The sequence below is a fragment of the Fimicolochytrium jonesii genome (assembly GCF_025526975.1).
Source record: "Fimicolochytrium jonesii strain JEL569 chromosome Unknown EV422scaffold_1, whole genome shotgun sequence".
Classification (NCBI taxonomy): domain Eukaryota; kingdom Fungi; phylum Chytridiomycota; class Chytridiomycetes; order Spizellomycetales; family Powellomycetaceae; genus Fimicolochytrium; species Fimicolochytrium jonesii.
In genome coordinates, this window is record NW_026515668.1 from 1 (window position 1) to 25,562 (window position 25,562).

Consider the following 25,562-nt stretch of genomic DNA (forward strand, 5'->3'; position numbering starts at 1 on the left):
CTGGCTCTTAGGCATTGGGGGATGATGCCAGGAGGTGAGTGCCAAGCGGAGCGGAGAGAGTCGCGAGTACGAGAGCGAGCGGCTTTTGAGATGCGTGATGGATCATTGCTAACACCCCTCTTTCTCATCAATAGGACGCCTTGCAAACCGGGCAACGATGGTGATAGTGATCCTCCTGACCGCCGGACTCTCAATAACAGTCTTGAGCTCGCTAAGCTCGTCAACACCCGACTACATACCTACATCAGACAGCTCACAACGACATAAACAACTAGACCCAGACACAGCCGTCCTGAACCTAGAAACAGGCTTCCGCGCCCCGAAAGTAGAAGGCGTGCATCTCACCTCCGACCTCGAATCTGAATCCCTCTGGGAGCGCAACCGGCAATACGCCATTGTCATAGACGCGGGAAGTTCCGGGTCGCGCGTGCAAGTGTATTCATGGACAAATCCGGCGTTTGCGCGCAAGGCGCTCGGTCAAAACGCCATGAATAGATTACCCGTCATCGAAAAGGGCGACGAGAAGGGCGAACGCTGGACGTTCAAGGAAGACCCCGGAATCTCCTCTTTTGCATCAAGACCCGAAGCCATCGGGTCACATCTCCAACCTCTTTTGGATTTCTCAGACAGTGTGATCCCCAAACGGAAACGCGCCCAGACCCCCTTGTACCTCCTCGCCACCGCCGGCATGCGGCTAGTCGAACCAACCGCCCGCGACCGCCTGCTCGACCGGACATGCCAGTACATCCGCTCCCACTCCCCCTACCGTCTCGACGGGGGCTGCGCCTTACACGTACGTGTCATCTCCGGCGAGCTAGAGGGCATCTACGGCTGGGTGACGGTCAACTACCTCAAGAACGGGTTCGACGTCGCCAACGACCCCAACACTCCCAAAAAACATACGTTTGGATTCCTGGATATGGGCGGGGCGTCGACGCAGATTGCATTCCAGCCGACGCGGGATATGGCCGAACGGCATAGCGATGATTTGACGACGATGAAGTTGAGGTTCTTGGATGGGGTGGAGATGACTTATCGCGTTTTTGTGACGACTTTCTTGGGGTTTGGGGTGAATGAGGCTAGGAGGCGGTACCTAGAAGGTTTGACCGCCGCGGATAGTTCTCATACGGATACGACCAATTTGCCAATCCCCGAACCCTGCCTCCCCACTGGCCTCCTCTACAAAGACCCCCACCTCGCCTCCACGACGCCCACCCCAACCTTCCTCGGCACCGGCTCCTTCACCCAATGCCTCACCTCCCTCCTTCCCCTCCTCAACAAATCCCTGCCCTGCCCAGATCGCCCCTGCCTCTTCAACGGCGTGCACGCGCCCGTCTCGAACGCGTTGCACTTTCTGGGTGTGAGCGAGTACTGGTACACCGCGTCGGACGTGTACGGCCTCGGAGGTAGCTACAACCACTCCCTTTTCCTGGACTCCACCACAAAGTTCTGTTCACAGCCGTGGCCGGAGATCCAACAACACTTTGGTGAAAAGCGATGGCCCATGGTGAACGATATCGACCGGCTGAAACTCCAGTGCTTCAAATCAGCCTGGATCATGAGTGTCCTGCATGACGGGCTTGGCGTGCCGAGGGAGATGGTGCGTGTGCCGAACGATGAGGATGACAGTGGGAGGGGGGTGGATGTGCATGGCGAGGGTGCGAGTTCCGATCCGGCGTTTGAGAGTGTGAACGAGATTGGGACGTTTAGTGTGAGTTGGACGTTGGGGGCGATCTTGCTGCATGTTGCTGCTACTATACCGAGGGCGGACGGGGAAGCGCAGGGGGTGGTGGGGAGGGTGGTGAAGTGGGTTTTGGGGATGGTTTTGATGGGAGGTGTGGGAGGGGGACTGCTGTGGCAGTGGAGGAAGAGGAAGCGGCTGACAAGGAAGTATTCGGATGTTGCGCAGGTTGATCCGGATGGGGTGGGAAGGATTGAGATTGTTTATGAGCGGCCGAGGTGATTGCGTAGTCAGCTATGTTTTTAGCTACATTACATCTCCCCTTATATCGGGATCCTTTGTAAAAAGGCAATGCTTTCAGTTGAGTAATCCCTTGATGCAATAATATTGTTCCAACGATCGTAACATTTCCTTGTCCTGTCCATTTCCTCGCGTCATGCGTGTGCAAGTCACATCAACGCTCCTCCCTACGTCAGAGTTTCAACTACAAGTTGCCATCATCGGCGATGCCTCCGGCAGAGGTACAATGATGTGGATGGCAGATAACCACCACGGCAAATTCTAGACTACTGGTTACGGGAGAATGCGTCTGGTCTGCCATTGCCAAGCACCACCGAACGCACAATCGAGAGGAAATTCTTGGTACTTAGGACGTCCCGATTGTGCACTTTCATCCGTAGTCATAGTGGTCGTCTTCCAGCAGGAATCTCAAATGGCGTCCAGTCTTGGTTGATACATTCGGGGTTGCGGCAACCCACCAATCCATGGACGAATTCCATTCTTCCCTTTCTAGCTTGCCACGGCCGAGATGACAGCCGTCGTCGGATGTTTTTCTTCACACGGCCGTGGCAGTTGGGGCACACGGACGATGTTCGATACTCATCTAGCAAGTAGCATGGAATGCTGCTTCTTGCAAAGAGTGTGCGGAATCTGATTTCCATGATGAGTTGGCATATTAAAATACATAGCAGGTACCACCAATGATAATCACTCACCCTTTGGTCTTCGACGACTCCTGAAAGCGCATGGTCTTTCCAGCGTCGCTCCAATCACCCAAGATGACTGAAAAATGCTTTCCATACAGGCGTCGCATGTTCTTGATGAGCTTGCTCTCAGACTTTTGCCGCAGTGAGAACGCCTTGAATCTGCGAGCCACGTGAACCTCATCCTGGTAAAACTCATCCAGGGCGGGATCTGGGATATGGATGGATGTCAGCCCATGTGTTACCAAAGTTGAAAATCAAAGTTGAAGTAGAACATCATACCCGCATGTTTGTAATCCACAATGAACGCTGAGAACACCTCGATGTTCATGCTCTTGTGCGACGGAATATGTGATTCCATCTCAGCAATGCCGGCATTGGTCTTTCGCTCTCTCATGTCTCTTTGAAAGTACCGAGACTTTGTCTTGACCGCCCGTTGATTGGATGTGTATCTGGTATGGGGTGGTGCATTGTGAGAACGCGGCAACGGAATGTCGAACAAAGGGGATGGTGGGGATGGTGACGGGAGGGGATGGTGGGGATGGGGACGGGGACAGGGTTGAGGAGGGCGTTCATTGGGATAGCGGCGACAGTGGGGACAGCGGCGACAGCGGGGACGGCGGCGACAGCAGGGACAGAGGCGACAGCGGAGCGGGGACAGCGAAGCGGGGACAGCGGCGACAGCGGGGATAGCGGAGACAGCGGGGATAGCGGAGGTACTGCAGATCGAATTCAGTCGCCGTCGCAGTCGCAGTCGCCATGCATTGCTCCGCATTCTGATCTCATTGAATGTTCCGCCAACTTCCGCGATCGCTTGAGTCCAGCTTGGAGTAGGAGCCGGGCTCGCGCTTCGCGCTTCACGACTACGACGGCGAAGCGACAACACATCCCATGCCGGTCGACCTCCCGCAAGCGGCGGTCGTGCTCAGCACAGGAAGCGTCGAGATCAGCGATGGCGGAAGTTGATAGCATAAAGTTGATGGCGTAACCAACAGCGGCGACAGCGGCAACAGCGGGTACGGCGGGGACAGCGGGGAGGGACAGCGGGGACAGCAGGGCGGTAGTAATCAACTGAAACGTACCAAAATGGCTGCTCCTTCTTGTTGTCTCGACAGAATAGGAGGTCACGCTTGCCCGGATCAATGCAGACAATGTTTGGAGCCTCCCTTAATTTGTCAATGTGGTGCTCAAAACACAGTTGCTTGACTTCTTCCTGCATTTGGGCCTTGCTGCGCTTCCGGGCCCGATACCCATACTTGAGCCCTGGCTTCTTGAAGTGGATGGTAACGGAATACCCGTTGGCGCTAATTGACCCATCGAACTTGAGACCAAGCTTCTTTCGATGTTTGAAGACCTTGTCCTATAATCCGTCATTCAGCAACGTAATCTGATTGAAATAAGCACATAAGGATAGAGACTTACATTCACGTTGATAAACTGCCCCCACAGCTCCCGCTTGCGTTCATCAGTGAGTCTTCCCATGCAACGTCTGCTGACATCCAGGATATGAGTACTCAGGATCAGCGTGTCCATCCGAACAGGCGACTGGATTCAAGATTTGCGCAGTGGAATAGCAGAAAACAGCCGCATTCCACGGCGCTCATAAAGGCGTGAGAGCTCACAATAGGCACCTGTGGTGAAACAGGAGTGGACCATGATTAGACAAAAGAGGAAGCCGAGGGGGGGGGGGGGGGCAAAAGGGGCGGGCGGTTACGCCAACGCCATGGCGGTGGGCAAGAGCATCGGGCGTGCCCCGGGCCCGCTGTGCGCGCACTGGGGGCGTCGTCGAGGCGGGGGAGGAGGAGGGGGGGGGGGAGCCCGCAGGAGCCAAGCGTGCGGGCGCCCAGCGGCAACAGCGCATCGCGAACCACGTCGGCCGGGGTCCCGGCAAGCAACCACTCGGCCAGGTCGGGGTATCAAGCGAGGCGCGCGCTCGTGCCGCTGCACAGCCACGCACGGGCTGGGGGGGGGGGGGGGGGGAGGGGGGGGGGGAGGGATGAGAATATACAGGATGCAACTCACCTAAAAATGGCATTGCGTCCACCGCAAGGCTGTATGCAAGCGGTTCATCCTGGGGAGGAAACAGAGCACATAACTCGTCGAGGAGAGTCCGCTCAAGTCGTGTGAGGCCGGCAAACTCCTCTTCCGTTGGGTACTCTTCAAATGTCGCGTACTTTGTGAATTGACGGACACGCCGATAATACTGTTGGCGCTGCGCTCAGCTGACTCCGGCTCTCCGAAGATGCAGTACGGCTTGCTTCAAACCAAGCCGCTTGTTGAAGTAGCGCAGAAGCATTTGCAGAAAATGCTCCTGTACGTTGACTTTGAGGTTAGTGAAGATGCTCGTAGCTGTGTACGCTGCAGTCTGTTGGCTATTTCGCATGCGGATGGGGGCAAATCCGTGAACATTACAGTACTCTTGAACCCGTGGACGCAACTCTTGCGCGATGATCGGACTGCCATTGTAGCCGGGGTTGTTTAGCAGCTCAAATATCACACTAATGTGCTTGTTGGTGATGTCCGGGAAATTGTGTAGAGGATGATCAGCTGCGGTGAGCAGACGTAGCAGTCAGGACATTGTTTTGTGGGAAATGTACAGTGTAGTGTAAATATACAGTGTAGTGTACGCCAAAAACTCACCAAGGTAGTACTTGAGGAAGAAGGTGGTGTGGCGCGCAAGTATGTGAACATTGCCAATGAATGTTGTCAGGTGCTCCCTTTGAGCTTGATTGTGGATGATTCGGTGAAGTGAAACCTTGGTGCTGGCGTGTGTCTGCGGGCGGGGTCGTTGAGCTGGTGGTGGTGGCGGGGGTTCGTACACCCGGTGTGCTGGGAAAAAGGAAAGGGATGGGAGCAGGGAGGTTCAACGGACGCTGCAGGCCCCTGTCCACGGGTGAAAGCCCTCGCTGCTGTTGCTGATGCTGCTGCCCGTCTTCATTGCCGGAACTCTCGCTAACCATGTCTGCAATTGCTTGGGGCAAGTGGCGTTGGACAGACGGTGGGAACTCGAATCGCGTGGGCTGCAATGGCGTCTGCACAGCGGTTGGCAGACGTATGGGCAGCCGCGGGGTAGCCAGAGTAACCTTCCTCCTCTTCCGCCGCGGTGTGGTAGCTCCGCTAAAGATGCCACCCCACAGGTGCCCCTGGAGCGCCTGGTGTGATGACATGATGGCCATGCTGTGCTGTGCTGTGCAGGCAGGTGGTGAGATCAAGGGGACCGAGCAAAGGGGCCTGCTCTTGATGAGGATCCAGGATTCCTGCTTACCTGCGATGTCTTGAAGGCTTTTAGAGATTGGTTGGGGGTTTGCCTTGATGTGCAAGGGTGGAAGTGTGGGCAATTGTGCGCAATTGTAAGAAGGAGCTCGGTCTAGGTGTGAAAGCAGGTCTGGAATTTGTCTTCTCGCCTGTGGAGCCCTCAATGGATTTTGGGACCCACAGGATCGGTAGTCCCTCAATTGGTCGGGACCGAAGAAGCGATCTGTTTGGCGGCAGTCGGACGGTTCCCAAGACCCCGTGGCTGAGCCTGGCGTTGGTTGTCGGCGGGGCGCACATTGTCGGTGGACGAAGTAGCCTGCGTCGGGCGAGCGTCGTCAGAGAGGTGAAGATCATCGGTGCTCGACATGCCAGGTCCGTAAACTAGTTGTTGTCATCGGATGCGCAAAAGCTCAGCAACCCATCTTGAGTTCGTCCGCAACGAGGCTAAGGGTGGTGATTCCGGAAGTTTCGGAGGTATGGTGCAAACGGATACTGGTGAGTATGCTCTTCCGGGTAGAGAGAGGGACACACAAAGGCAGTTTTGGTCGTCGTCGGACGGTGATTCTGACTGAAAAACAGACGGTGATTCTCGGTCTTTGTGGGAAAAAGGACGCACACGAAGCGCGAGCTCCATTCACCAGACGCCCAGTTAACAATCACGCCTGGCCGTGCCGGCAGTGAATACCACGCCTGGCCGTGCCGGCAGTGGTCATAACTGTTCATCGGTTGTGGAGCAAGAGTCTGAGCGAGAGCCAGCATTCACCATTCACCATTCACCATTCATCATTCACCAGACCCACCAGAAGATAGTTAACAATCACGCCTGGCCGTGCCGGCAGTGAATACCACGCCTGGCCGTGCCGGCAGTGGTCACAACTTCTTCTACGTGTACTGGGGAATGGGCAACGGAATCTGGGGACTGGGCCACGGAATCTTGGTCTTGATCTTGGTCTTGAAATGCTGAGGAGGAAAAAGGTGTTCCGTCCGATGACGAGCGGCTATTTATACGTCCTGCACAGTATGTCCGAGCCTTCAGACTCCTACGTTTGTTTGTACGGTGATTGTTGGTTGATTGTTTCTGATATTAGGTGGTTATTGGATTATTATATGATATGTGGATCCTCTCTAGCATTTAGCCGTGGATCTATTTTCATCAAGCCGGTGCTATTTTACTTTATGTTAGATTTAGGCCATCATACATTGCACTGGAGCCTGGAGGCGTGAGCCGGACTTTTTCTTCAGGGTCCTTTCGAATGGGTATAAAAGCAAGCCAGTGCCGACATTCCCCTCCCAGGCATTACCTACAAGTATCATACCACTACCGACCGCTTCAACTCCAAGGTAACAGATCCACCCAATCCCTACACTACAGTTGAGAATTAGAAGCCGCACACACAACCAAAACCGATCGCCTGAGGCAGCTCGGAATAGGAGCAGCCTCGCAATACGCTATCCACGTGCGCCATCGCCTGAGGCAGCTCGGAATAGGAGCAGCCTCGCGATACGTTTGCCGTTCTACGTCACAAACCCACTCCCATGCTCCCGCGATGACCTACATACTCCGCCCCAACTAACTCACATACTCCCTTCACCAGGCAAATCACCATGACAGTGTCAACGTCAACGCCAGTGTCGAAGTCCAAGCCGCCACGGCGACGTTCCAAAGCATCGAGGGCTAGGGGAAAGGCGGCAACCCAACAGCGCATATGAGAAACCCAACAGTCCTTTCGTGGGCGTCCCAAGTCATCTGGCAGGCGCGCGTATATCTCAGCGAACTATGGAAGCTGACCGGCGTCGTCAACGCGAGCAAGGGTTCCCAGCATACAGTCCGACTGTCGGCTCGCGCCCCCCATGACCTCCGATGGCACTACGATACGCTCGTTCAGTGGTCTAGGGTTTGTTTGCTATCGGAGCAGGAATGGGAAACGCAAGAGCTCTTTGGCATTGCCTCTGACTCTGGCGAAATTGGTCTCGGTGTTACTTGCAAGGACTTTTTCATCGTCGGTCGCTGGTGTCCCGGGTGCTATCACGCTGCCGGATCTTCATCAGCCCTGTTTGAAATGGCAACCATCGCGATCGGACTCGAGACCTTTGGTCCCTACTTGTCGGGCAAGAGAGTAATCTCGGTCATGGACAACGAGGGAACGCCACCGCTTTTGCCAACGGCCGCGCTCGCTCAACATCTCTTTGCGAGCTCATATGGAATATCTACATGGCGAGTGTGCACTTCGAGTTCGACATTGTATAGCAAACACGCCCAGACAGCACGGCCCAGGCAGGTCGACCTCCCGCAAGCGGCGGTCGTGCTCAACATGGGCATCGAGATCAGCATATAGCAAACACGCCCAGACAGCACAGCCCACGTAGGTCGACCTCCGCAAGCAGCGGTTGTGCTCAACATGGGCCGCGTGCCCAGGCGGTCAACACCCAGCGGAGATGGGCTTGCCGGGCTTGAGCTGGAAGGAGGTGGGCGTTGGCCAGGGGGGTGAGGGGGCTGCCGTCCGCTGCGAGCGCTTGACGTTTCGTGTGAGAGGAGGAGAGTGTGGTCTTGGAGATGCGGCGATCAGCAGTGTGGACAAGCCACGACTGTGCCTAACCCTAACACTACCTACCTTTGTGTAAAAGTCGGCCGAGTGGTACACGGCACGGGTGGGTCAACCCTAACCCTAACCCTAACCCTAACCCGGACTCTAACCCGGTCTCTAACCCTAACCCTAACCCGAACCCGAACCCCAACTGGGCACGTGGTCAGGATTATATTACCCGGGTATGGGAGATTCCGTGATGAGTTATGACATGGGGGGTTTGCAGGCGGGTTTATTGGGAGTGGATGAGAATGAATGAATGAATAAGATAATGATTAGCCAGCGGCAATTGTCGTTTCGAAACTGGAGTAAACCCCCGGCCCCCCGCCTCCGACGCGCTCCCTCGCCCGCCCCGCCCTCGCAAGCAAGCGCCTAATCAAAAAAAGGCGGTCGGTGGAGGAGACTTCGCATGGTGCTAAAGCTGCGAGCGGCCCGCATCGCTCGCGAGACCCGCGAATCGCAAACAAAGAACGCCTCGGCTGTGCCGGGCAAGATTTTGCCCACCCCCGATGAGCAGGTCCTCACCCAGACCCTAACCAACCACGGCATACCCGAAGTCCACCGCGTCTCCTACAAGCGCCCGCGCAACCTCCATCAACAGGCCACCCTTCGCCGGTTCGACCAGGCGAGGCTGAGGCGGTGGTGGAACTGGCATGATAAGCATATGGAGCTGTTGAGGGAGGATAAATTGCAGAAATCGCGGAGACAGCAGTTTCTTTCCAACCTACGTACGCATGCCTGGATCACACCACCGCCGTCGCCTGCGGCCGGGCAGCAAAACCCGGAGCAGCAGCAACAGCAGCAACGCCCGATGAACGTGCAGGCTACCGACGAGATCAAGCAGCGGAAAGAACGTGCCCAGCATCTCACGAAATTGCGCACCAGCTCAGCCCCCAACCTTCGTTTACAAGGCGGTAAAGCGGAGGTCGTGGTGTTGTCGCCCGTCTCACCCGTCGATGCCAATAACTTTTCAACTATACCCACAGCATTTGCTTTCATTTCCCACGACACATACACACATTGCTTTCAACGTCTGCGCCTCGCCTCGCCTCTCTCTAGCCTCTATATCCATATCAACGTACGGCTTCCGCTCTGCATATACCGTGGAGCAATGTGAATTGGAAGGTATGGTTCGCACAGTTCTTGGGTTTGGGTTCTTAATGCAACGTTTGTGAGTGCCATCCCCTTTCTCAGTGCAATTCAAGTGAGAGACGGGGGCAGGGATGGGGGCGGGAACGGTGGAGACGGGGGCCTGTGGGACGACTACGGCGCCGGGGATGGCTGCGAATTGGGCTTTATACGCAGCAGCCCGGCCGCACTTGTTGCACGCAGCGCGCGCAGTCTTGACCTCCCCCACAATCCCCGTTCTCCTCGCCGGCGACGAGGTGACAGCAGCGGCCACCGGGGGCAAGGCAGGTGTACCCACGATCGTCACCATCCGGCTGGCTGGAGCGCGAGGGGGTCGCCTTCGGCATGGTTGTGGTTGTGTGTGTGTGGTTGTGTGTGGGGTGTGGTGAGAGTTTGCTTGGGTTGCAAGAAGAAGGTCGCAGAAGGAGCGTGAGAAAAAGGTCTTAGAGAGGGTCCGCAAAAGTGTGGAGGTTTTGACAGCATTTGGACAGACCCCAGCGATGGCGGCGGGTCGGGTCTCTGCTTGAGTCGACGTGCGGAATACCCACGGGTTATGGCAACGGACAAAGGCCGGGTACCAGTGAAGTGTAAGAGAGCCTCGGTGACGGCAACTCGAAGTGCGCCATGACGTCTGGGTTCCGCCGCGCTGCTTGATGGAGATTTTTGTACTCCTTCAGGTCGTTGTTGTTGAAACCCGTGAATACCACGCTGTAAAAGGTCCAGTGGTTCTTGTTGAAAGAGGCACCTCTGAAGACAGGCAAGCCGGCCGCGACGGAGACGCCATTCCAGATGGTTAGTGCTCTTCATGCTCTGAAACGCTGCTTTGATAATGATGCGGAGCTTGGCACCTCAAGGACAAAGCGCCAACACGTACTGTACGTAACAATTATCTATGGCGTTAAACAGTTTCGACAGATAACAGCGCAGGAGACATCTCGATCGTCAAATTCCTGACCGAATTTCCATGATAGGACGGAACGGGAACCTTCTTCAATTCGGAACTGGCCAGCCAGCGCAAGTATTCAGCACCAGTGGGCGTGTGTAAGACGAGAACGAGATCCTCCCTTAGCTCACTGTCGCTTTCGTCCGCGACCCATGTCCTGCCTGCGGGCATCTCATTTGCAACGTTTCGTCGAAGATGAGACCCCCATAAGATAACACAGAGGGTACGTCGGATACCGGGCGTCCGCATCAGAGGGTATGGTGTGCCTATGTATGTACAGTGCGAGATCAACGTCTTTCTCGACTGCCTACTGTCCCAGGATTAATGGCAACCCATCTTTCCCACCTACAACCACAACTTTCGCATTCGGCGACATCGCCAACCTCTCCGTCGCCTCAATCCCCTTCCACCTCAACAAATTCTGACTGACCCCCTCCGCCACAATCTTCTGAAACCTTGCGATCCCCTCTGCCTCAATCGCCTTCCGCTCCGCCTCCGCTCTCTCCCGTTCCAGCACAAAATGCATCTGCATCGCCCCCTGCTCCGCGCGCAATTTCTCCTCGATCGCTTGGGTGAGACGTGCGGGGAGGGTCAGGTCGCGGAACCGGACTTCTTCGACTTGGATACCCCGGGACGAGAGGGAGGCGCGCAGGGATTGCTCGACGGCGAGGGTCATGGATGTACGCATCGAGGAGGAGTAGAGGTCTTTTGCGTCGTGGGCGGAGGTGATGTCGCGGATGGCGGAGCGGAGTTGCGGGCGGAAGACAATGTCGAGATATTGGGGGCCGATAGTTTTGTAGACTTTTGCGGCGCTGTGAAGCGAAAAGGGGGAAGTGAGTGAGACGGGATTCTGGTATGATCAGCCCGGACGACGTACGAAAATACCTCTCAGGCTCCAACCGAAACAGCACCGACACAGCCATCGTGACAGACAACCCCTCCTTGCTAGGCGCCGTGCATGAATAGTCCTCCAGCTGCGTCTTTGTCGAGATGCGGATACACTTCTCCAACGGCGATTTCCAGCTGAAACCCGGGTGTAGAACTGTGGGTTGAACGACGCCGAAGCGGTCGAGGACGCCGACGTGGCCCGCGGGAACGACCTGATTTTACAGAAAGGGTGGCATAAGGAGCGAGTGGCGCCAAAAATCTGCATCAGGAAGTGAAATTACCGCGAAAACGGAATAATCAGACTTGAGATACTTGTACGTCAAAAAGGAGCCAGCTAGGACTGCTCCAGCTTTGGCAACGTGACGGCCCCGCACACCTGCCCTTAGACGCTGTTTGATGAGCTCTGTGGCTTGGCGCGTTGCGGCTTCTGCTGTTTTGTCGAATTGGGTCATGTCGTTTGGGATGTTTAGTGTGGATCTATGGAGAAGGGCGGATCACATCGCCCGAAGGAGGCGGTTTTTATGGCATTGCGGGTGGTTATGAATGCGAAGGCTTGTTCAACGAGAAAGCGGAAAGCGGGAGGCGTCTCCATGGCCGCATATGCATAGCGTAGCGAGGACGTCCGCAGAGTCGGCACACGTCGATAACGCGAGGTTGACACGTAAACGTCACGGAAAATGTCGCGCCCTCAAATTTGACACGGCTGCCCTGACAACCAACGCGCGAGATTCCCACCGCCTTTTCTCGTTCCAGCGACAACGTCGGTTCCTCAGCTTCTCCATCACTACTCCATTCTGTGTGTTCAAGTTACTGGAGTGTGTGTATGCCTTGGTTGGGTAATTGGCACTCGCGCTGGGACGCCGAGTCTCTAATGACCGTTTTCTCGTCGCACTTTGTACAACTACCTTCCACGTCCATCATATGCAGGTATCGTTTTGAATGTATGGGCCCGATTCCCACGGAGTCGGCCCGATTGCAACGTCGCTTCGGGGGTGTCCGTTCTTGGCTACATCATCATAATGTACAGTACAGTACATTGGGGGTTGGGGGTTGCAAAGCAAAAGTCGAAGTTCGCGGCTGGGAGGAAAGAAGCCGCTCCGACCCCAACAAGATTCGTGGGCTCATACTGTACAGCTGTACAGTACACGATTTCGCAACTCCCCACGAACAAGACCATGTACAGTAGATCAGGCCGTACAAGGCCGTAAAGCGTGATGTATAGTACATAAATAGAGCTGCCGGACACTCATGCCGCCGCCGAATCAGCCTTATACCCCAACCCCCGCAGAGTCTCTGCATCTTTCTGATCTTCACCGCCCTCCACTCCGCATGATGGCCAGCCCAACCCCACCTCCCCCATCCAAGTCCTCACCACCCTTCTCCGCCAACACTACGTCTTCCCCGACCAACTCGCCTTCCACATCCAATCCCGCCTCGAGTCCGGTGCCTACGACTCCCTCCTCACCGACGAACCCGCCCTCGCGAACCTCCTGTCCCAGGATCTTCTGCATGTGAATAACGATGGGCATCTGGGGGTGACGTACTCGCCGGCGGTTTTAGGGGAGGATCTGCCTGTGTGTCCGGCGGAGGAGGAGTTGCCGGTTGATGAGGAGGATGGGGTGAATTTGCAGCAGTTGGGGGGTGGGGGGTTGATCAATTTTGGGCTGAGGAGGGTTGAGTGTTTGAAGGGTGGGGTTGGGTTACTTGTTTTTCAAGGTGGGTCCGCGGGTCGCGAGCGAGGAGAGCAGGGTATCGTTTTTGTGGGGTGGTTGATGGCTGGATGGTGTGAAGATTGACATATCCCGCGTTGTTATCTCCAGGCTTCTTCCCCCTCGCCCTCTCAGGCCCAGTCATCACCTCCGCCTTCACGATCCTGGCCTCAACACACTCCTTGATCATCGACCTCCGCACGTGTTTCGGCGTCGACGGCAGCACCGCCGATTTCGTCCTTTCCTACCTCGTCCCGCGCGCCATCCACACCAACTCTGTCCACTGGCGGCCATCCAACACCACCGAGCAGCTTCGCACCCTCCCGTACGTCCCCGGGCCGCGGTACCAAAACGCAAGGTGTATACCCTCACCTCCGCACGCACTTTTTCGTGTGCTGACAAGTTCGCCGGTACCGCGCAGGCGATTGGACGCGCGTGTGTCGTGGGCGAGAACACCGGCGGGGCGGGACACCCTTGCCATGGGTTTCGGTTGAACGACCATTTGCAGGCGAGTATCAGTATCGGATGCACGACGAATAAGGTGTTGGGACGCGGGTGGGAGGGGTTGGGCGTGAAGCCGGATATGGAGTGTGCGCCGGAGGTTGCGTTGGATGTTGCGCATCGGTTGGCGTTGAGGGAGAGTAAGGGGGAGGGAGAGGAGGGGTTGGGACAGCTTGGACGGATGGTCAAGGAGGAGCGTAGGGCGGAGTTGGAGAGGCTTGAGGGGAGTTTGGGACAGTTGGGGTTGTAGATAGATGGGTTTTCGTTGTAGAACGGCGTAGATCTTGCATAGCTGGCTTTTGTAGGAGTTTGGCCGTGGTCACGATGTGTCTCATAGAAGTGTATACGGTTTCCGGACGATAGATTTGAAGGCGAATGACTCGTCCAATGCTATCCTTCGGCGGTTTGGCGTGCTCCTGCTCTGCATTGTGCAGTAAGGGGGTTGAGTGTAAACCTCGTTTTCCTGACGACATCTCCCGCCGTTCATCAAAGCAGCGAGATCAGCTCTGGGATTAGAGTCATTGGGCCGAGTCTCAAAGAGTATCCAGTCACCGCTGCAAAGCAAGTCCCCGCAGTCGATGCTTTCCAACAATACCGGCGTTGATCGTCGGCTCCCGTAGTGCTTCAACTCGACTTCCAGCCCAGGAAAAGCAGAAGCATGAACTTACGCCAGAGCACTCGCCGCGGCGCTCGCACTACCACGATAGCACTGGACCAACCATCGCCGTCCCCCTCATATCCGATATTTGATTAAGATAGTGTATTGTAGTGTGTCTGGAGACTATCTATCTTTGGTTGGAGATGAAAGACTGCTTTTGCCTTCATGCGCTGATTGTCTTCCCTCGTCTCAATGAACGCAACCCTCCATAAACACATCTTGAAAAAATGGGGGATGTCAACAGCCCATGCGCACCAAAAATGTACGAACCAGCATTACTGCCCCCACGCGGTGACCTCACACACGCAGGGGCCCTGTTGATGCGCTCGCCTTCCCAGAAGAGGGATTGATACTGTTGCGTGCGATCGTATCCATCCGACCCCAAAAAGATACGAAAACCTTCCGGGTCGGGGGAGGATGTGTCAGACTGTTCTCAACGGGATGATTCGAAAACCGGGTCTGGCGGTCAATCGGAAACCCTCCGAGGGCCGGGACGTTCCGCTGCACGCGTAGGAGTGTGCGGTGAACGAGGAGAGAGGTCATGGACCGAGCGACAAGACCCGTCGGACGGTCGCATCGTGAGAAGCGGGCAGTGGCCGGGAGGAGGATAGCAGATGATATCACCTCCTGCCGGCCAACTGCACGCCCCTTTTGACAGACATGCAGTCAATGACCCTGCGTACACACAGCTTTGCCTTCTTCGTTATTCCTTTCGTCCGGTTGTGTACCTCTACATACACAGTACGTCTTGGATGAAGGAGAGTAATCTGTTACTTCGTTCATGTCGGAAAGAACACTGCCAGGAACGAGGACAGCTCACCTGCACGAATTTTCGAGAATAATCTTCGCAGTGCGAGTTTGAGATGTTGGCAGTCGCTGGAAGCCGACCATGCATGCTAACCCTTACAGCACACAACCCTGTCGGCGATGAGCTCAAACTTCCTCCTCAACCTCGGCCAGAATGTCGCTAATCCCATTGACCTCCGCCGTTTCGCTGACCGTGAACACACCGCCTCTCTTCACATTCAGTTCGCCCCACACTCCATCAATCTGCTGACCATAACCTTGTTCCTCCGCTGGCCATAAGGATGTTATACCTTGGGCTCCCGGAAGCGAACCAACCCCGAAGCATCCCCGTGCCTCCGCCGCGATCTCAAGCATTCTTGCGCCTATGGCGCAATGGGCGATGGATAAGCTGCTTTGCTCGCCGCAGGACCCTCGCTGTCGTTCGAGCGAGTCAAGCTTACTATCGCTCGCCCAACCTCAAGCATCCGCTGCTTCTCGCTTCTCTCGCCGCAAATCCCTCTCTACCTATCTTTGAGCATAAATTTCCTTCCCGAGGTGTAGTGAATCACCTTGTGTCCGTATTTCTGCGGTTTTCCGTAAGAGACTTTTTCTTGAGCCATGCCGGCGAGGTCGTTGATGTGCGAGGACAGAAAGGAGGAGGATGGGAAGGAGGTTGGGTTCAGTGCAAAGGAGGTTTGTTGTCGGGGGGGGAGGCCCTTGTTTGAGAGACTTCTGCACGGAGCGACGAACACGCCGCGGTGCTGGAAGTGATGGTGGATGAGAATCCCGTAGCTGGGTGGGTGTCGTTGCTGGCTGGCGACGGTGGCAAATCGGGGATTCTGATGGGATCGATCCAGGTTCTCGGGATGAACCACCCAGTCCGATTTGAGAGCGCCCGAATCGCAAGATGGGAGCAGCATTGGTTTCCCCACAGGCTTCGACAGTGATTCGACACTTTTTGGGAATCGACGGAGCAGCCTGTGAGGAAAGCTTCTCTTTTTTGCGCGGACTCCTCCGACTCCACCGACGGCCCAGGCCCTTGCAGGTTCGGTTCCACTGTGGTAGAGCCCATACTTATCGATACTACGCCCTCGGCGAGTTGGCATTGGTGGAGGGCCTTTATCTTTTCCCAGGCGGGGGATTCTGAAAAATAGACTCCGTATACCGCCGCTACACCGTTCAGACGATAAAGTGTGAGGCTCTCTCCGCTCCGTTCGGCCTTCAGTAGTACTATCCACCTCGAGTCCCCTACGCCTTGGAGCCGTGGGAGCAGTTGCCCGCCATTCGGAATCTTTCCCACCAGCCAAATACGTGCCACTGCCGGAATTCCACATCGTGTCTACGCCACAAACCCAGCTGGACAATCTATATACAGCTCCCTCTCGACGGTGCTGCTGCTTAGAACACTATGGAAAGCCGAGTCTTTGCTCAAACGATACAGCGATGTTTCACGGGCGGCTGGCCTTAGTGGGTGCAGTCATTTCGGCTGGGATACTCCTGGCCCAAGGTGCGCCGAAGAGCTTTGGTTTGGAAAGATCGAGGTTCTGTATGGTTGCTATAGATGCGTTGAAAGAAGGGTCTCAAATTGTCGTCTTGGGCGGCATTGCATTTGACCAGGCCCGAGGTAGGTTCTCCCTTGTCCTTAAGCCTTCTTCCTTCCCAAACCTATACACATGGCGGCTGGTTACGATATTTAACACTCGAGCCACACTGCGCCAAGGGCCCAATACCCCTCTCACCGAACGTGGTAGCTGCTAATTACCATGATCGAAACTCGCCTCTTATTGATTACTCCCCTCCACATTTCTTTGGTCGTAAATAGCCGAGACCAACCGTATCCAAAAGACAGCTGTGTCGGTGATTAACGGTGTGGTTGAGCTCAAACCGGTCAAATTGCCGGACAGTGAGACACCGGGTGATAGAATGAACTGTGTCTCCTACAATAACCGGATCTATCTCAACGGTGAGTTGGCATAGACCTCGAGCTGCTCCGGACACCCTAGTCTGGTTCCATGTGCATGCCTGATAAGTTCGTTCCGACTTTTTAGCCGGCTTTCGGAATAGCAACATGTCAATCACCTCTGTAGACGCGGACAACCTCGCAACCGACCCGTTCACCCCCAGTTTGATTTCTGGGGAGTCGCGGGTGTTCCACGCCTCGGCCATGTTGGGTTCCAAACTGCACTTCTTCGGCGGGTTTTCCGAAAAGGGTACGCTATTAAGCGACCACTGGATCGTTGACCTCAATGGGGCCGCGTACTCGAGTACTCAGATGACCAGGTCCCGTCCGTCCCCGCGGGCTGCCCATTGCATGGTTACCCTATCTTCCGATTCCATTCTTCTGTTCGGTGGCATCGATGATAAAACCGGCTTTCTCGCTGAAACCTGGATATATACTGAGGCGGGGGGCTGGGTGCAAATCCAAGGAACATCGTCCCCCCCGCCCGGTCACACTCTGCGTGCGCCGTGGCAAATGGCCTCGTATACCTCTTCGGAGGTCTTGACCGCGCTGGGTACGACCTCAGCGACCTTTGGGTCTTTTCCCCAAACACCCGAACATGGAGTGCACCCCCGTTGCAACCGAGCGATCCCGGGGCCACGCCCGCGGCTAGATCTTCGCATGGAATGGTTGGAATAAGGGACACTCTGGTCGTTTACGGAGGGTCCGGAGGAGCGGGAAGCAACGACATCAATGCATACATCTTTGACACTCGGAAGAACAAGTGGAGCAGCGATTGGTCCTTACTCGCGCCGCCAGCAGCTGGCGCTGGTGCTCCCACATCCAATAGTAGCGCTGGTGATTTCACACCCAACAGTAGCGCCGGTGATTCCACATCCAAGAGTAGCTCGTCGAATTCACCTATTATAGGCGCGAGCATCGGTGTAGGCGTCATTCTCATCATAATAGCCATAGGACTATTCGTTACCAACTATCGGAAAAGGCATGGTTCCAAGCCGGTCGTACCATCGGCGCCACCGGAAAACGGAGTCGAAACGATCCAAGTCACTACCTCCGACACTCGCCCATCTTCTCCATCGCTGCCGCGCTCGCTTCCGCAGGTTTCGAATGAAGCACATTCCGTGGGCAACACTGGGACTGCCGCAGCAACGCAGCTAGCTCCCGGCCGGGGACAAGAGGATATGCATGAGACCATTCATATTCCGTACGCTTCATTGGGCAACGGCCCGTCCGCAATGCAGCAACAGCAGCAGCAGCCATTAATCGAAGCGAGCTCATTGGCGAACAGTGCGGCGGGACCGTTTCAGCACTCTGCCGGCGTGGGACCCAACGATCTGATTGCCAGCATTCCTGTCGCAGCCGGATCGGGCAGTAGTAGTAGCGCATCATCACCGCCTCTGCAACACCCGGGTTCCCACGATGCGATCTCTGTAGGGATCGGAGCATCGGAATCAGCGCAACCCGGCACGAGACGCAAAGATTTGATCGCCAACATCCCCCCCACCACCGGCGCATCCAGCCGCGCGTCTTCCCCACCTCCGCAATCAAACGACGCTAACCGCGCGGGAATCTCAATCATAACCCCCTCTCAAACAGCAGCCTTGGAACGCATCACCTCCGAGCTCTTCCCACCCCCACCAACAAGCGCATCATGGCACGACCGTCACTCAAGCATGCTCTACAACCCCACGCCCACCGAAACCGCATGGGCCGTCCCCCAACCCATGCCCCGTCGAAGCGTCCCATACGGGTACGAGATCCCGCCCGCCGAGGAGGCTGTCAACCCTCGGAGATCATTCCACAGTGCTACGACTTTAGGGCTAGGACGAACCGCGTCATCAGTGTCCTCAAACGATGAGGGCACGTCCCTCCTCCCACGACCCGCGCCGCGCACATCGTCCGTGCCTGACGATATCGAACCCGCACAACACCAGCCGTTTGTATTGCCACGCGGGCCAATGGGCTATGAGATCTTACCGGTAGAAGCGCACCCCGTGGATCCGCGGACGTCGTTTTATAGCAACGACACGACATCAAGGGGCGAGGAGGAGGAGGAGGGTGTGGGGCTTTTAGCAAGGCGTACGAGCTCACCTATCCCAGAGGCGAGTGGTCAGGATACCCGGAGGGTGGATGAAGGGCGGGCGGCCGTCAACACGCCGTGGACGTCCGTGGCCCCCGTCGCGCTCCCATTGCCGCAACAACAACCACAAAATCACGAGTTTGAAATCCCACCCCCACCGCCGCCACCTCCCAGCACCGCATCGTTGTACCCCACCCAATCCCTTCCCGACGACGACGCGGATTTGCCCCCCATGTACCAAGAGTTCCCATCCTCGCCCCAGGACGAAAGCAGTTCGAGCTCGGTTCCGCCTCCCAGAGCGACACCTGCGCGGTTTGCTTCGAGGAAGGCGCATTATATGCCTAACCATTGAACTGAGCCGGGGAGAGTGGATCTCTGTGAATGATTAACGTATGGGGCCCTTGTCAAAGCGGAGGTGGAGATACTAGTATTATTTATGGCGAGGATGTGACAATGGAGGCGTAATGGGAGTGCGGAGAACTATTAGATTTCAAAGACCCGATACTAATATACGACACTGCAGACGAACGCTTAGGAATAGACGTACATGTTACAGTTGCCCCCGGTTTTTGCCGCGTGGGCTATGCACTCTGACAGCACTCGTCTCTTAGCGCGAGTACTGCATTCCTACATGTGCACATATGCAGTACAGTCACCCCCAGCTGATACAGTATGTCTGATATCTATGAGATGCCCCCCGCGCGTCATTTCCGCTCGGGCCCTTTTCCCCGCAACCTGCACTTCGCTCCGCGCTGGCAGCATCATCATAACTGGCCCCCTCCAGCGAAAGAGACCGGCAGCCCCCTGCTTCACAACCCCCGTCTGCATCCAGTACAATGGCGAGCCCAACGCAACAACAGCAACCCGCCGCACTGCCAGCTGCAACTGCGGCCACAGCGTCAGGCCCAAACTCCCATCCACAACCACAGCCACAGGCAACTCAGCTCCAACCTCTCCAACGTCCAGTGCAACATCCCTCGACTGCTTCAACAGGCTCGATATCCGCAGGTCTAGCCGCTTCCTCCCTCACGTCCCACTCCTCACGCTCCTCCACGTCCTCAAACCCGTCCCATCGCCCACAACAAGCACACCCACCACAGTTATCAACCTCCACCACACCACCTTCGACAATGCGCTTTCAGAAGAATTTATTGTTGCAAAAACACCAGGCGGAGATGGAGGACTTGAGGGAGGAGTGGGAACGGAGATATAGGCCGGTTTATGAGACTGTTGATAGGGAGTTTGAGGCGATGATGGTATGTATTTGGGGACAAGAGAGCGGGGGTGATGAGGTGAGGAAGGTACGGGGCGTTGGAGAGCGTTGAAGGAGAAGCAACTTGGCGAGCGACGGCGACCCTGATTCGCGAAGCGAATGCGGTCTGCCGCGAGCGAAGAGAGACGCAGGGATGCATGAGGTCATGAGCCATACCCGAGAGCGATCGATATTTTGCGAGCGAGCTGCACTTTACAAGCGCACTTCTAGGCGAGCGACGGTAGATGGCCGACGGTGAGACCAACACCTTCATTCTCACCCCATTTCTTTCTCGTATTTCAGCGCTACCACGACCCCCTAACACTCTCCCTAATCCGCACGGGCGTCCTGCCCGCCCACCACCCAACAACCTCCTCCGACCCACATCCGGGCTTTCACGACCACATCCCCGGCACCTACACCCCCCACAACTCCACCTCCTCCCCCTACCACACCATCACCTCCTCACACCCTTCTCAACACTCCCCTTACATCCTCAACCGCTCCTTCTCCGCCGTTTTCACCAACGGTCAGCAACACGATGGTGTTGCTCGCGCGTCAACGAATCTATCGCCCGTCGCGATGGCGCGGAGCAGGAGTATGGGGTACGCGGGTGGGAGCCCGGCGATGATGAGACGGCATCAGCAGCAGCATGGTGGGGATGGGCATGGGAGTCCGGCGAGTGAGAGGGCGCCGAGTAGGGGGTCGACGAGGAGTTCGGGTGGGGGAACAATTAGGGGTTTAGCGGCGTTGTTTGGGGCGGGGTTGGAGGGGTGGGTTGGTGGGAGTGGGGTGGAGAAGGGGAAAGGGTTGGGGTCGGGGTCGGCTGGGGGGAGTGTGCGGTGATGGCGCTTTTTGGGAGAGTAGGGTGTTGTGATGGGCGGAATCCAAAACGCGGAATAGAGCTCTCATGTCCCGCGAAGCACCCACATTCGTTCGACTTGTTTTTGCTCTCGGCCAAGGATCGTCAAACGCATTGTACCACCCACTGCGATCATACCACCACAAACTCTCTTCACGAACGAAACCATCCCCTCAACACCCACAAAGTCTCACAAACGTAAACAGCACCCATGGAAACCCCAACCCAGCCACTTACATCATCCATCCAGCACACCCGCACCGCTCGCTAAGGTATCGCGAACTTCCGTCTGTCCCATGCCCCGATCGAGCGAACATCCGACTGAAACACACATATTTGCACATGACGCGCACATTTACGTCGCATTGAACACCCGCAACACCATCAGCAATGGAGTGTATGGATCATCGTCCTTGGCGTCGCACACGACTCGACCGCAAGGTTCCGCGTCAAGAACACCACTGGACGGAGATAGTTTAGCGAGCCGGCGGAGCGGACGGAGGGGATGGGGCAGACGAAGGTTCGGCGGAGCTGGCGAGCGCTGCGCCACATCCTACGTAGCTGCGGTGGGGATGTTCTCCTTCGCGCGGCGTCTGTGAGGTTCGGCGGCGGACTGCGAGGGTGGGATCGGGGACATGTCGGAGGATATAGAGGCAGCATCGCGCTACCGAGATGGAGAGCGTGGCGCCCGCGACTCTCACGCAACACTTCCTGCCCCACGCCATAAACGAAACCCCCCCGTACTTCATGCGAGACGCCACATGCACACCATATACCCATTTCAAAATACATATATGAATCCGATCCCAGGGAACAAAGACATCATTTTTGATTCGTGTATGGGTGCGTACCCGTCTTTGAGAGTTGAACAAAACTATGGGGATGGATTGTACATGTTGAAGGTCGCACCCACCATCTCCTTTGAGTTTAATGGGTAACTATGAACTACGGAGAATAGTTGTGGGCAGGAATATCGCCATACTCGTTCATAATCCACCTATCGAGAGCCACACACTCAGATATAATGCCCAGCAATGGGCGGATGATACAATACCACCGACTTCTGTTGATGACCAAGGTGTGGTCGTGGCGACAGGTGAGGCTATCCGACTCCCGTGGCCGCATTCCCACCCTCCAGTGTCGTCACTCTCCCCTCAGCCCATCCCTCCATCCCCCCAACCTTCCACATCGCCCTCTCCCTGTTTGTGAGCTTCTCCTGATTGGTAAATACCACGGGCAGGCGTATTGTGATGTTCATCATATTTTTTTCGTCTGATCTCGGAAAACGAACTTATTGACCTTTTTCATGACATGTTGGCGATTCGCAAGTACCGTTCGGATCAGTCCAAGGTTTACAATGGGTTTCTCATCAGCGTAACAGGCCGCTGAATCGATGGGAGTCCGTACGCAAACCCAGTCTTGTTCCCCTTGAGGACGTGAAGGGAGTGCAAAACAAACACAGATGACTTCCCTGCCTCCGATGGATCAATTCGGCTGGCTGTGTATACCTAATTGCGCAGATTTTCGAGGTACACTATAATTTCCGTCTGTCAGATCGACAGGAGCCCATTCCCCCGCCTTGCTGGGACTTTCGCGGCATTCTCGCTCGTAGAGGTACCCAATGCGAGGGTACTCACGTATGGCGTTGAACTTTGCCCGCCTATTGAGACTACTGAGATCGGAAACAGATTTCGGCCCGCCGAATGTCGTCGAGACAGGCTTGAAAGCGTGGCCGATGGAGGTTCCTAGATTCCGCCTCGAGGCGATACACAACAGAATCGGGTAGGACGCTCCAGAGCTCGTCAGAGTGAATGGCGGCGAGCGAGAGTAAAGAGGTCATTGACTCGCGAATGATGATATGATGCGGCTCGATGCTATCCCTCATTGTTGCAATTCCTTCGGAATTGGAAACCTGGTGCGATATGTGCGTCCGCCATGCTTGGCTGCTCTCAGCAATGATCCGACTCTTCACATATGTATCCCACTTTGTTGCGAATCCTACGGAATTCGAACCTTGGTGTGGTACAGTCACCTCGCAAACTCTGTGGCAAGCCAGCCGCGACGGAGACGCCTTTCCAGACGGTTAGTGCTCTTCATGCTCTGAAACGCTGCTTTGATAATGATGCGGAGCTTAGCGGGTCCGATGGGCTTGCTGTCTCGCTTGCGGTTAAAGCCAGCATTTGCGTACAGCTGTCGCCACCCCATCAATGCATCACCAGGCCTTTCTTTGAGTTCCAGCCGTGCAGACAATCCTTTCCATGAAGTCTTTCCTCGTCCTATTCAGTTTCCAAGGCATATCTGACACGACGGTGTCGGTGTGAGTGCACCGGCCGGTGGAATGTTGGCAGCGGGCGCTGCAACCGGAGTATAGGGCCAGACGCTGATCACAACGAAACCGATGGTGACGGGCTGATCAGCAGCTGCTTCTGTTGCTATTGTGGAGGTCACGCTGACATGGGGATCTCCTTGACGTTTGTGGTGCCGAGGCAGGTATGCCGGGTGATGCCGGTCGGCTGGTCTAAGGAGCGTCTTCCTCGCCGCACGCTCAAGCGGGTGCTGCTATGTATGGCTATGGGAAGTCTCTTCCAGCAACGCACCGGGTCCCCTCCACAAGAAGAAGAAGACGGGAACTTAATCTCGTCCAGGCGTCACGTGAAGAGTGCAAGCTGCCCTTCTGCCCGCCCCAAGCTCTTCGGCTTTCCACGCAGGCATTGCAACTTCTAGTTCGGAGCAGAACGCACGAGAGCCCCCTCCCCTGTCAGCAGCAGACCATGCTAGCACAGCAGCTACATATCGTTCGCGCTATCATCTATGTACACTCTCGCGCTGGAGGATAAGGTTTCAGCATTGCAATGTCTTCTCGCTTGTCGTGCGTGGTCCCAAGCGCTGAGCAAAGAGGATAAGCTCTGGCTTCAGCAGTACGACTTTGCGGGGACAGTGCCCTTCTTGGTCATAGGGCGACGCTCTTTCCAAAGCTATGGTCCACAGGACAGGCTTTTTGAAGGGAAGCCCCTGCGTTTGGGGACCTTCTGCTCAGACCAGCCCTTTGCGATCTGGACGGGAGGAGTGCCAGTTATGGTCCTGAACGCACCGATCGGGCCGTCCAGAATACCAAACGGACTCGAAGAAGCTGAGAAACCGTCTCGTTGTGTAGTGACCTCTCGCCTTTATGCTCAAGTCGTCGCCGCTCCCGCTGCCACTCCCCTACCCATACCTGTGAAAGCCAGAGTTTCCCGTCATCGACAGCAAGGGAACCGTCGCCAGCTTCTCACTGAGGCCCAGCTGAGGTTGTGCTCCTATTCGATGCCGCCCTCATCGAAGACGGTACGAAGTGGACTCAGCATACTGACGGAACCTGCTACGTCTAGGCCGCCTCCGCGCGGGTGAATGGAAAGTGTTGAAACAAATGGCATGCTGGAGTCACCCGGTCGATATCAGCTACTTGCTCGTCAAAACCATTGTTTTGCCACCCATCCAAGGCCTAGATGACACTGGGGACTTGCCGCATCCCCAATATGGGAGCCGGCTCGTTGACCTCATGGCTGGCTCTGCGTTGAACCGGTTTCTCGATGCACTGGACATTCACCCCGGGATCCGGTCATACTATACCTTGCACAGAGTGTCGGTCCACGATTTCGGTGCGGGTTACGAGCTGATTCATGATGGCAACGGTGTAGAGCAACAAGATCCTTTGCATGTAATCAACTGTAGCGTCTGGGAGTCGATCCACGGTGGCTGGCATGTCCACAATCAGAGAGCGTTGCGCTGGTTTGATACATGCTGGGATGCGTCGAACCGTCCGCCCTCCTCCGATGTCTTACTTTGGGAATCTGACGACACCGATCCCGCTTTGTTGGCGACTGCCGCGGAAGCACAGCAATGGCGAGACCATAACCCGCGATCGAATGCCCTACACCGATTCTTGGACAGGCGGCGCGCTGCGCTGTGTCAAAATTTGGCTAAACAAGGGTTCACTGAGCTTCTGTATGTGCAGGCAGGGAGGTTGTTGCTCTGTGACGAGTTGCTCAGGAACTACGGGTTCCACCGAAGCAGAGGCCCTATCTTTGACTATGTGCTCGCGAGACATCCCACGGATGAGACCAGGCCTCTGATGGGATGGGTGATACTGCGTTCACCTGTGGATTATGACTGAAGACTTGGGCCTTCTGATCCTGCTATCCGTGCATTCTAATATTGACTTGAATGATAGATTGTGATGATTCCTTGAACGGGAACCGACTTGGTGTATGTGGAGCCCATATGTGGTGCATGTATCGGTAGAGAAGGTTGC

General features: G+C 55.9%; 8 protein-coding genes across 8 annotated transcripts; 6 read left to right on the forward strand and 2 right to left on the reverse strand.

Annotated features, from left to right (window-relative positions):
• Positions 1-157: 157 nt before the first annotated feature.
• EV422DRAFT_615999 (nucleoside phosphatase family-domain-containing protein) lies at positions 158-2,084 on the forward strand (the record flags this gene model as incomplete). The annotated part of the gene is made up of 1 exon (XM_053073951.1): positions 158-2,084. One exon carries the CDS (start codon positions 158-160, stop codon positions 1,961-1,963), a length of 1,806 nt encoding a protein of 601 aa, XP_052929775.1. The 3' UTR covers positions 1,964-2,084.
• An 82-nt stretch (positions 2,085-2,166) lies between these two features.
• Positions 2,167-6,642, reverse strand: EV422DRAFT_574948 (uncharacterized protein; the record flags this gene model as incomplete). The annotated part of the gene is made up of 15 exons (XM_053073196.1): positions 2,167-2,611; positions 2,677-2,875; positions 2,947-3,116; positions 3,324-3,527; positions 3,747-4,024; positions 4,087-4,209; positions 4,287-4,295; positions 4,439-4,605; positions 4,687-4,867; positions 4,892-5,211; positions 5,305-5,493; positions 5,537-5,851; positions 5,930-6,235; positions 6,451-6,487; positions 6,538-6,642. The coding sequence occupies 15 exons, from the start codon at positions 6,640-6,642 to the stop codon at positions 2,362-2,364; spliced, it is 2,853 nt and encodes a 950-aa protein (XP_052929776.1). The 3' UTR covers positions 2,167-2,361.
• Positions 6,643-7,625: 983 nt separating this feature from the next.
• Positions 7,626-8,541, forward strand: EV422DRAFT_502317 (uncharacterized protein; the record flags this gene model as incomplete). Its single annotated transcript, XM_053068257.1, has 2 exons — positions 7,626-8,138; positions 8,287-8,541. The coding sequence occupies 2 exons, from the start codon at positions 7,626-7,628 to the stop codon at positions 8,539-8,541; spliced, it is 768 nt and encodes a 255-aa protein (XP_052929777.1).
• A 370-nt stretch (positions 8,542-8,911) lies between these two features.
• Positions 8,912-9,953, forward strand: EV422DRAFT_52 (uncharacterized protein; the record flags this gene model as incomplete). The annotated part of the gene is made up of 1 exon (XM_053069652.1): positions 8,912-9,953. A coding segment is annotated over one exon (710 nt), but the record flags the coding sequence as incomplete, so codon positions are not given.
• A 683-nt stretch (positions 9,954-10,636) lies between these two features.
• EV422DRAFT_592542 (membrane protease subunit) lies at positions 10,637-11,915 on the reverse strand (the record flags this gene model as incomplete). Its single annotated transcript, XM_053073551.1, has 3 exons — positions 10,637-11,387; positions 11,461-11,675; positions 11,745-11,915. The coding sequence occupies 3 exons, from the start codon at positions 11,913-11,915 to the stop codon at positions 10,883-10,885; spliced, it is 891 nt and encodes a 296-aa protein (XP_052929779.1). The 3' UTR covers positions 10,637-10,882.
• A 419-nt stretch (positions 11,916-12,334) lies between these two features.
• EV422DRAFT_562592 (ClpP/crotonase-like domain-containing protein) lies at positions 12,335-13,923 on the forward strand (the record flags this gene model as incomplete). The annotated part of the gene is made up of 4 exons (XM_053071966.1): positions 12,335-12,340; positions 12,804-13,179; positions 13,284-13,582; positions 13,681-13,923. The coding sequence occupies 4 exons, from the start codon at positions 12,335-12,337 to the stop codon at positions 13,921-13,923; spliced, it is 924 nt and encodes a 307-aa protein (XP_052929780.1).
• A 2,178-nt stretch (positions 13,924-16,101) lies between these two features.
• On the forward strand, positions 16,102-19,509 carry EV422DRAFT_616004 (uncharacterized protein; the record flags this gene model as incomplete). Its single annotated transcript, XM_053073952.1, has 4 exons — positions 16,102-16,741; positions 16,940-17,080; positions 17,166-17,327; positions 17,615-19,509. The coding sequence occupies exons 1-4, from the start codon at positions 16,561-16,563 to the stop codon at positions 19,507-19,509; spliced, it is 2,379 nt and encodes a 792-aa protein (XP_052929781.1). The 5' UTR covers positions 16,102-16,560.
• A 4,883-nt stretch (positions 19,510-24,392) lies between these two features.
• On the forward strand, positions 24,393-25,543 carry EV422DRAFT_223 (uncharacterized protein). The gene has a single exon (XM_053065483.1). The coding sequence runs from the start codon at positions 24,678-24,680 to the stop codon at positions 25,422-25,424; it is 747 nt and encodes a 248-aa protein (XP_052929782.1). The 5' UTR covers positions 24,393-24,677; the 3' UTR covers positions 25,425-25,543.
• Positions 25,544-25,562: the final 19 nt, after the last annotated feature.

Excerpts from the sequence above, each read along its gene's own strand:
- EV422DRAFT_223 (XM_053065483.1), top strand. The coding sequence starts at position 24,678 with ATGGCATGCTGGAGTCACCCGGTCGATATCAGCTACTTGCTCGTCAAA.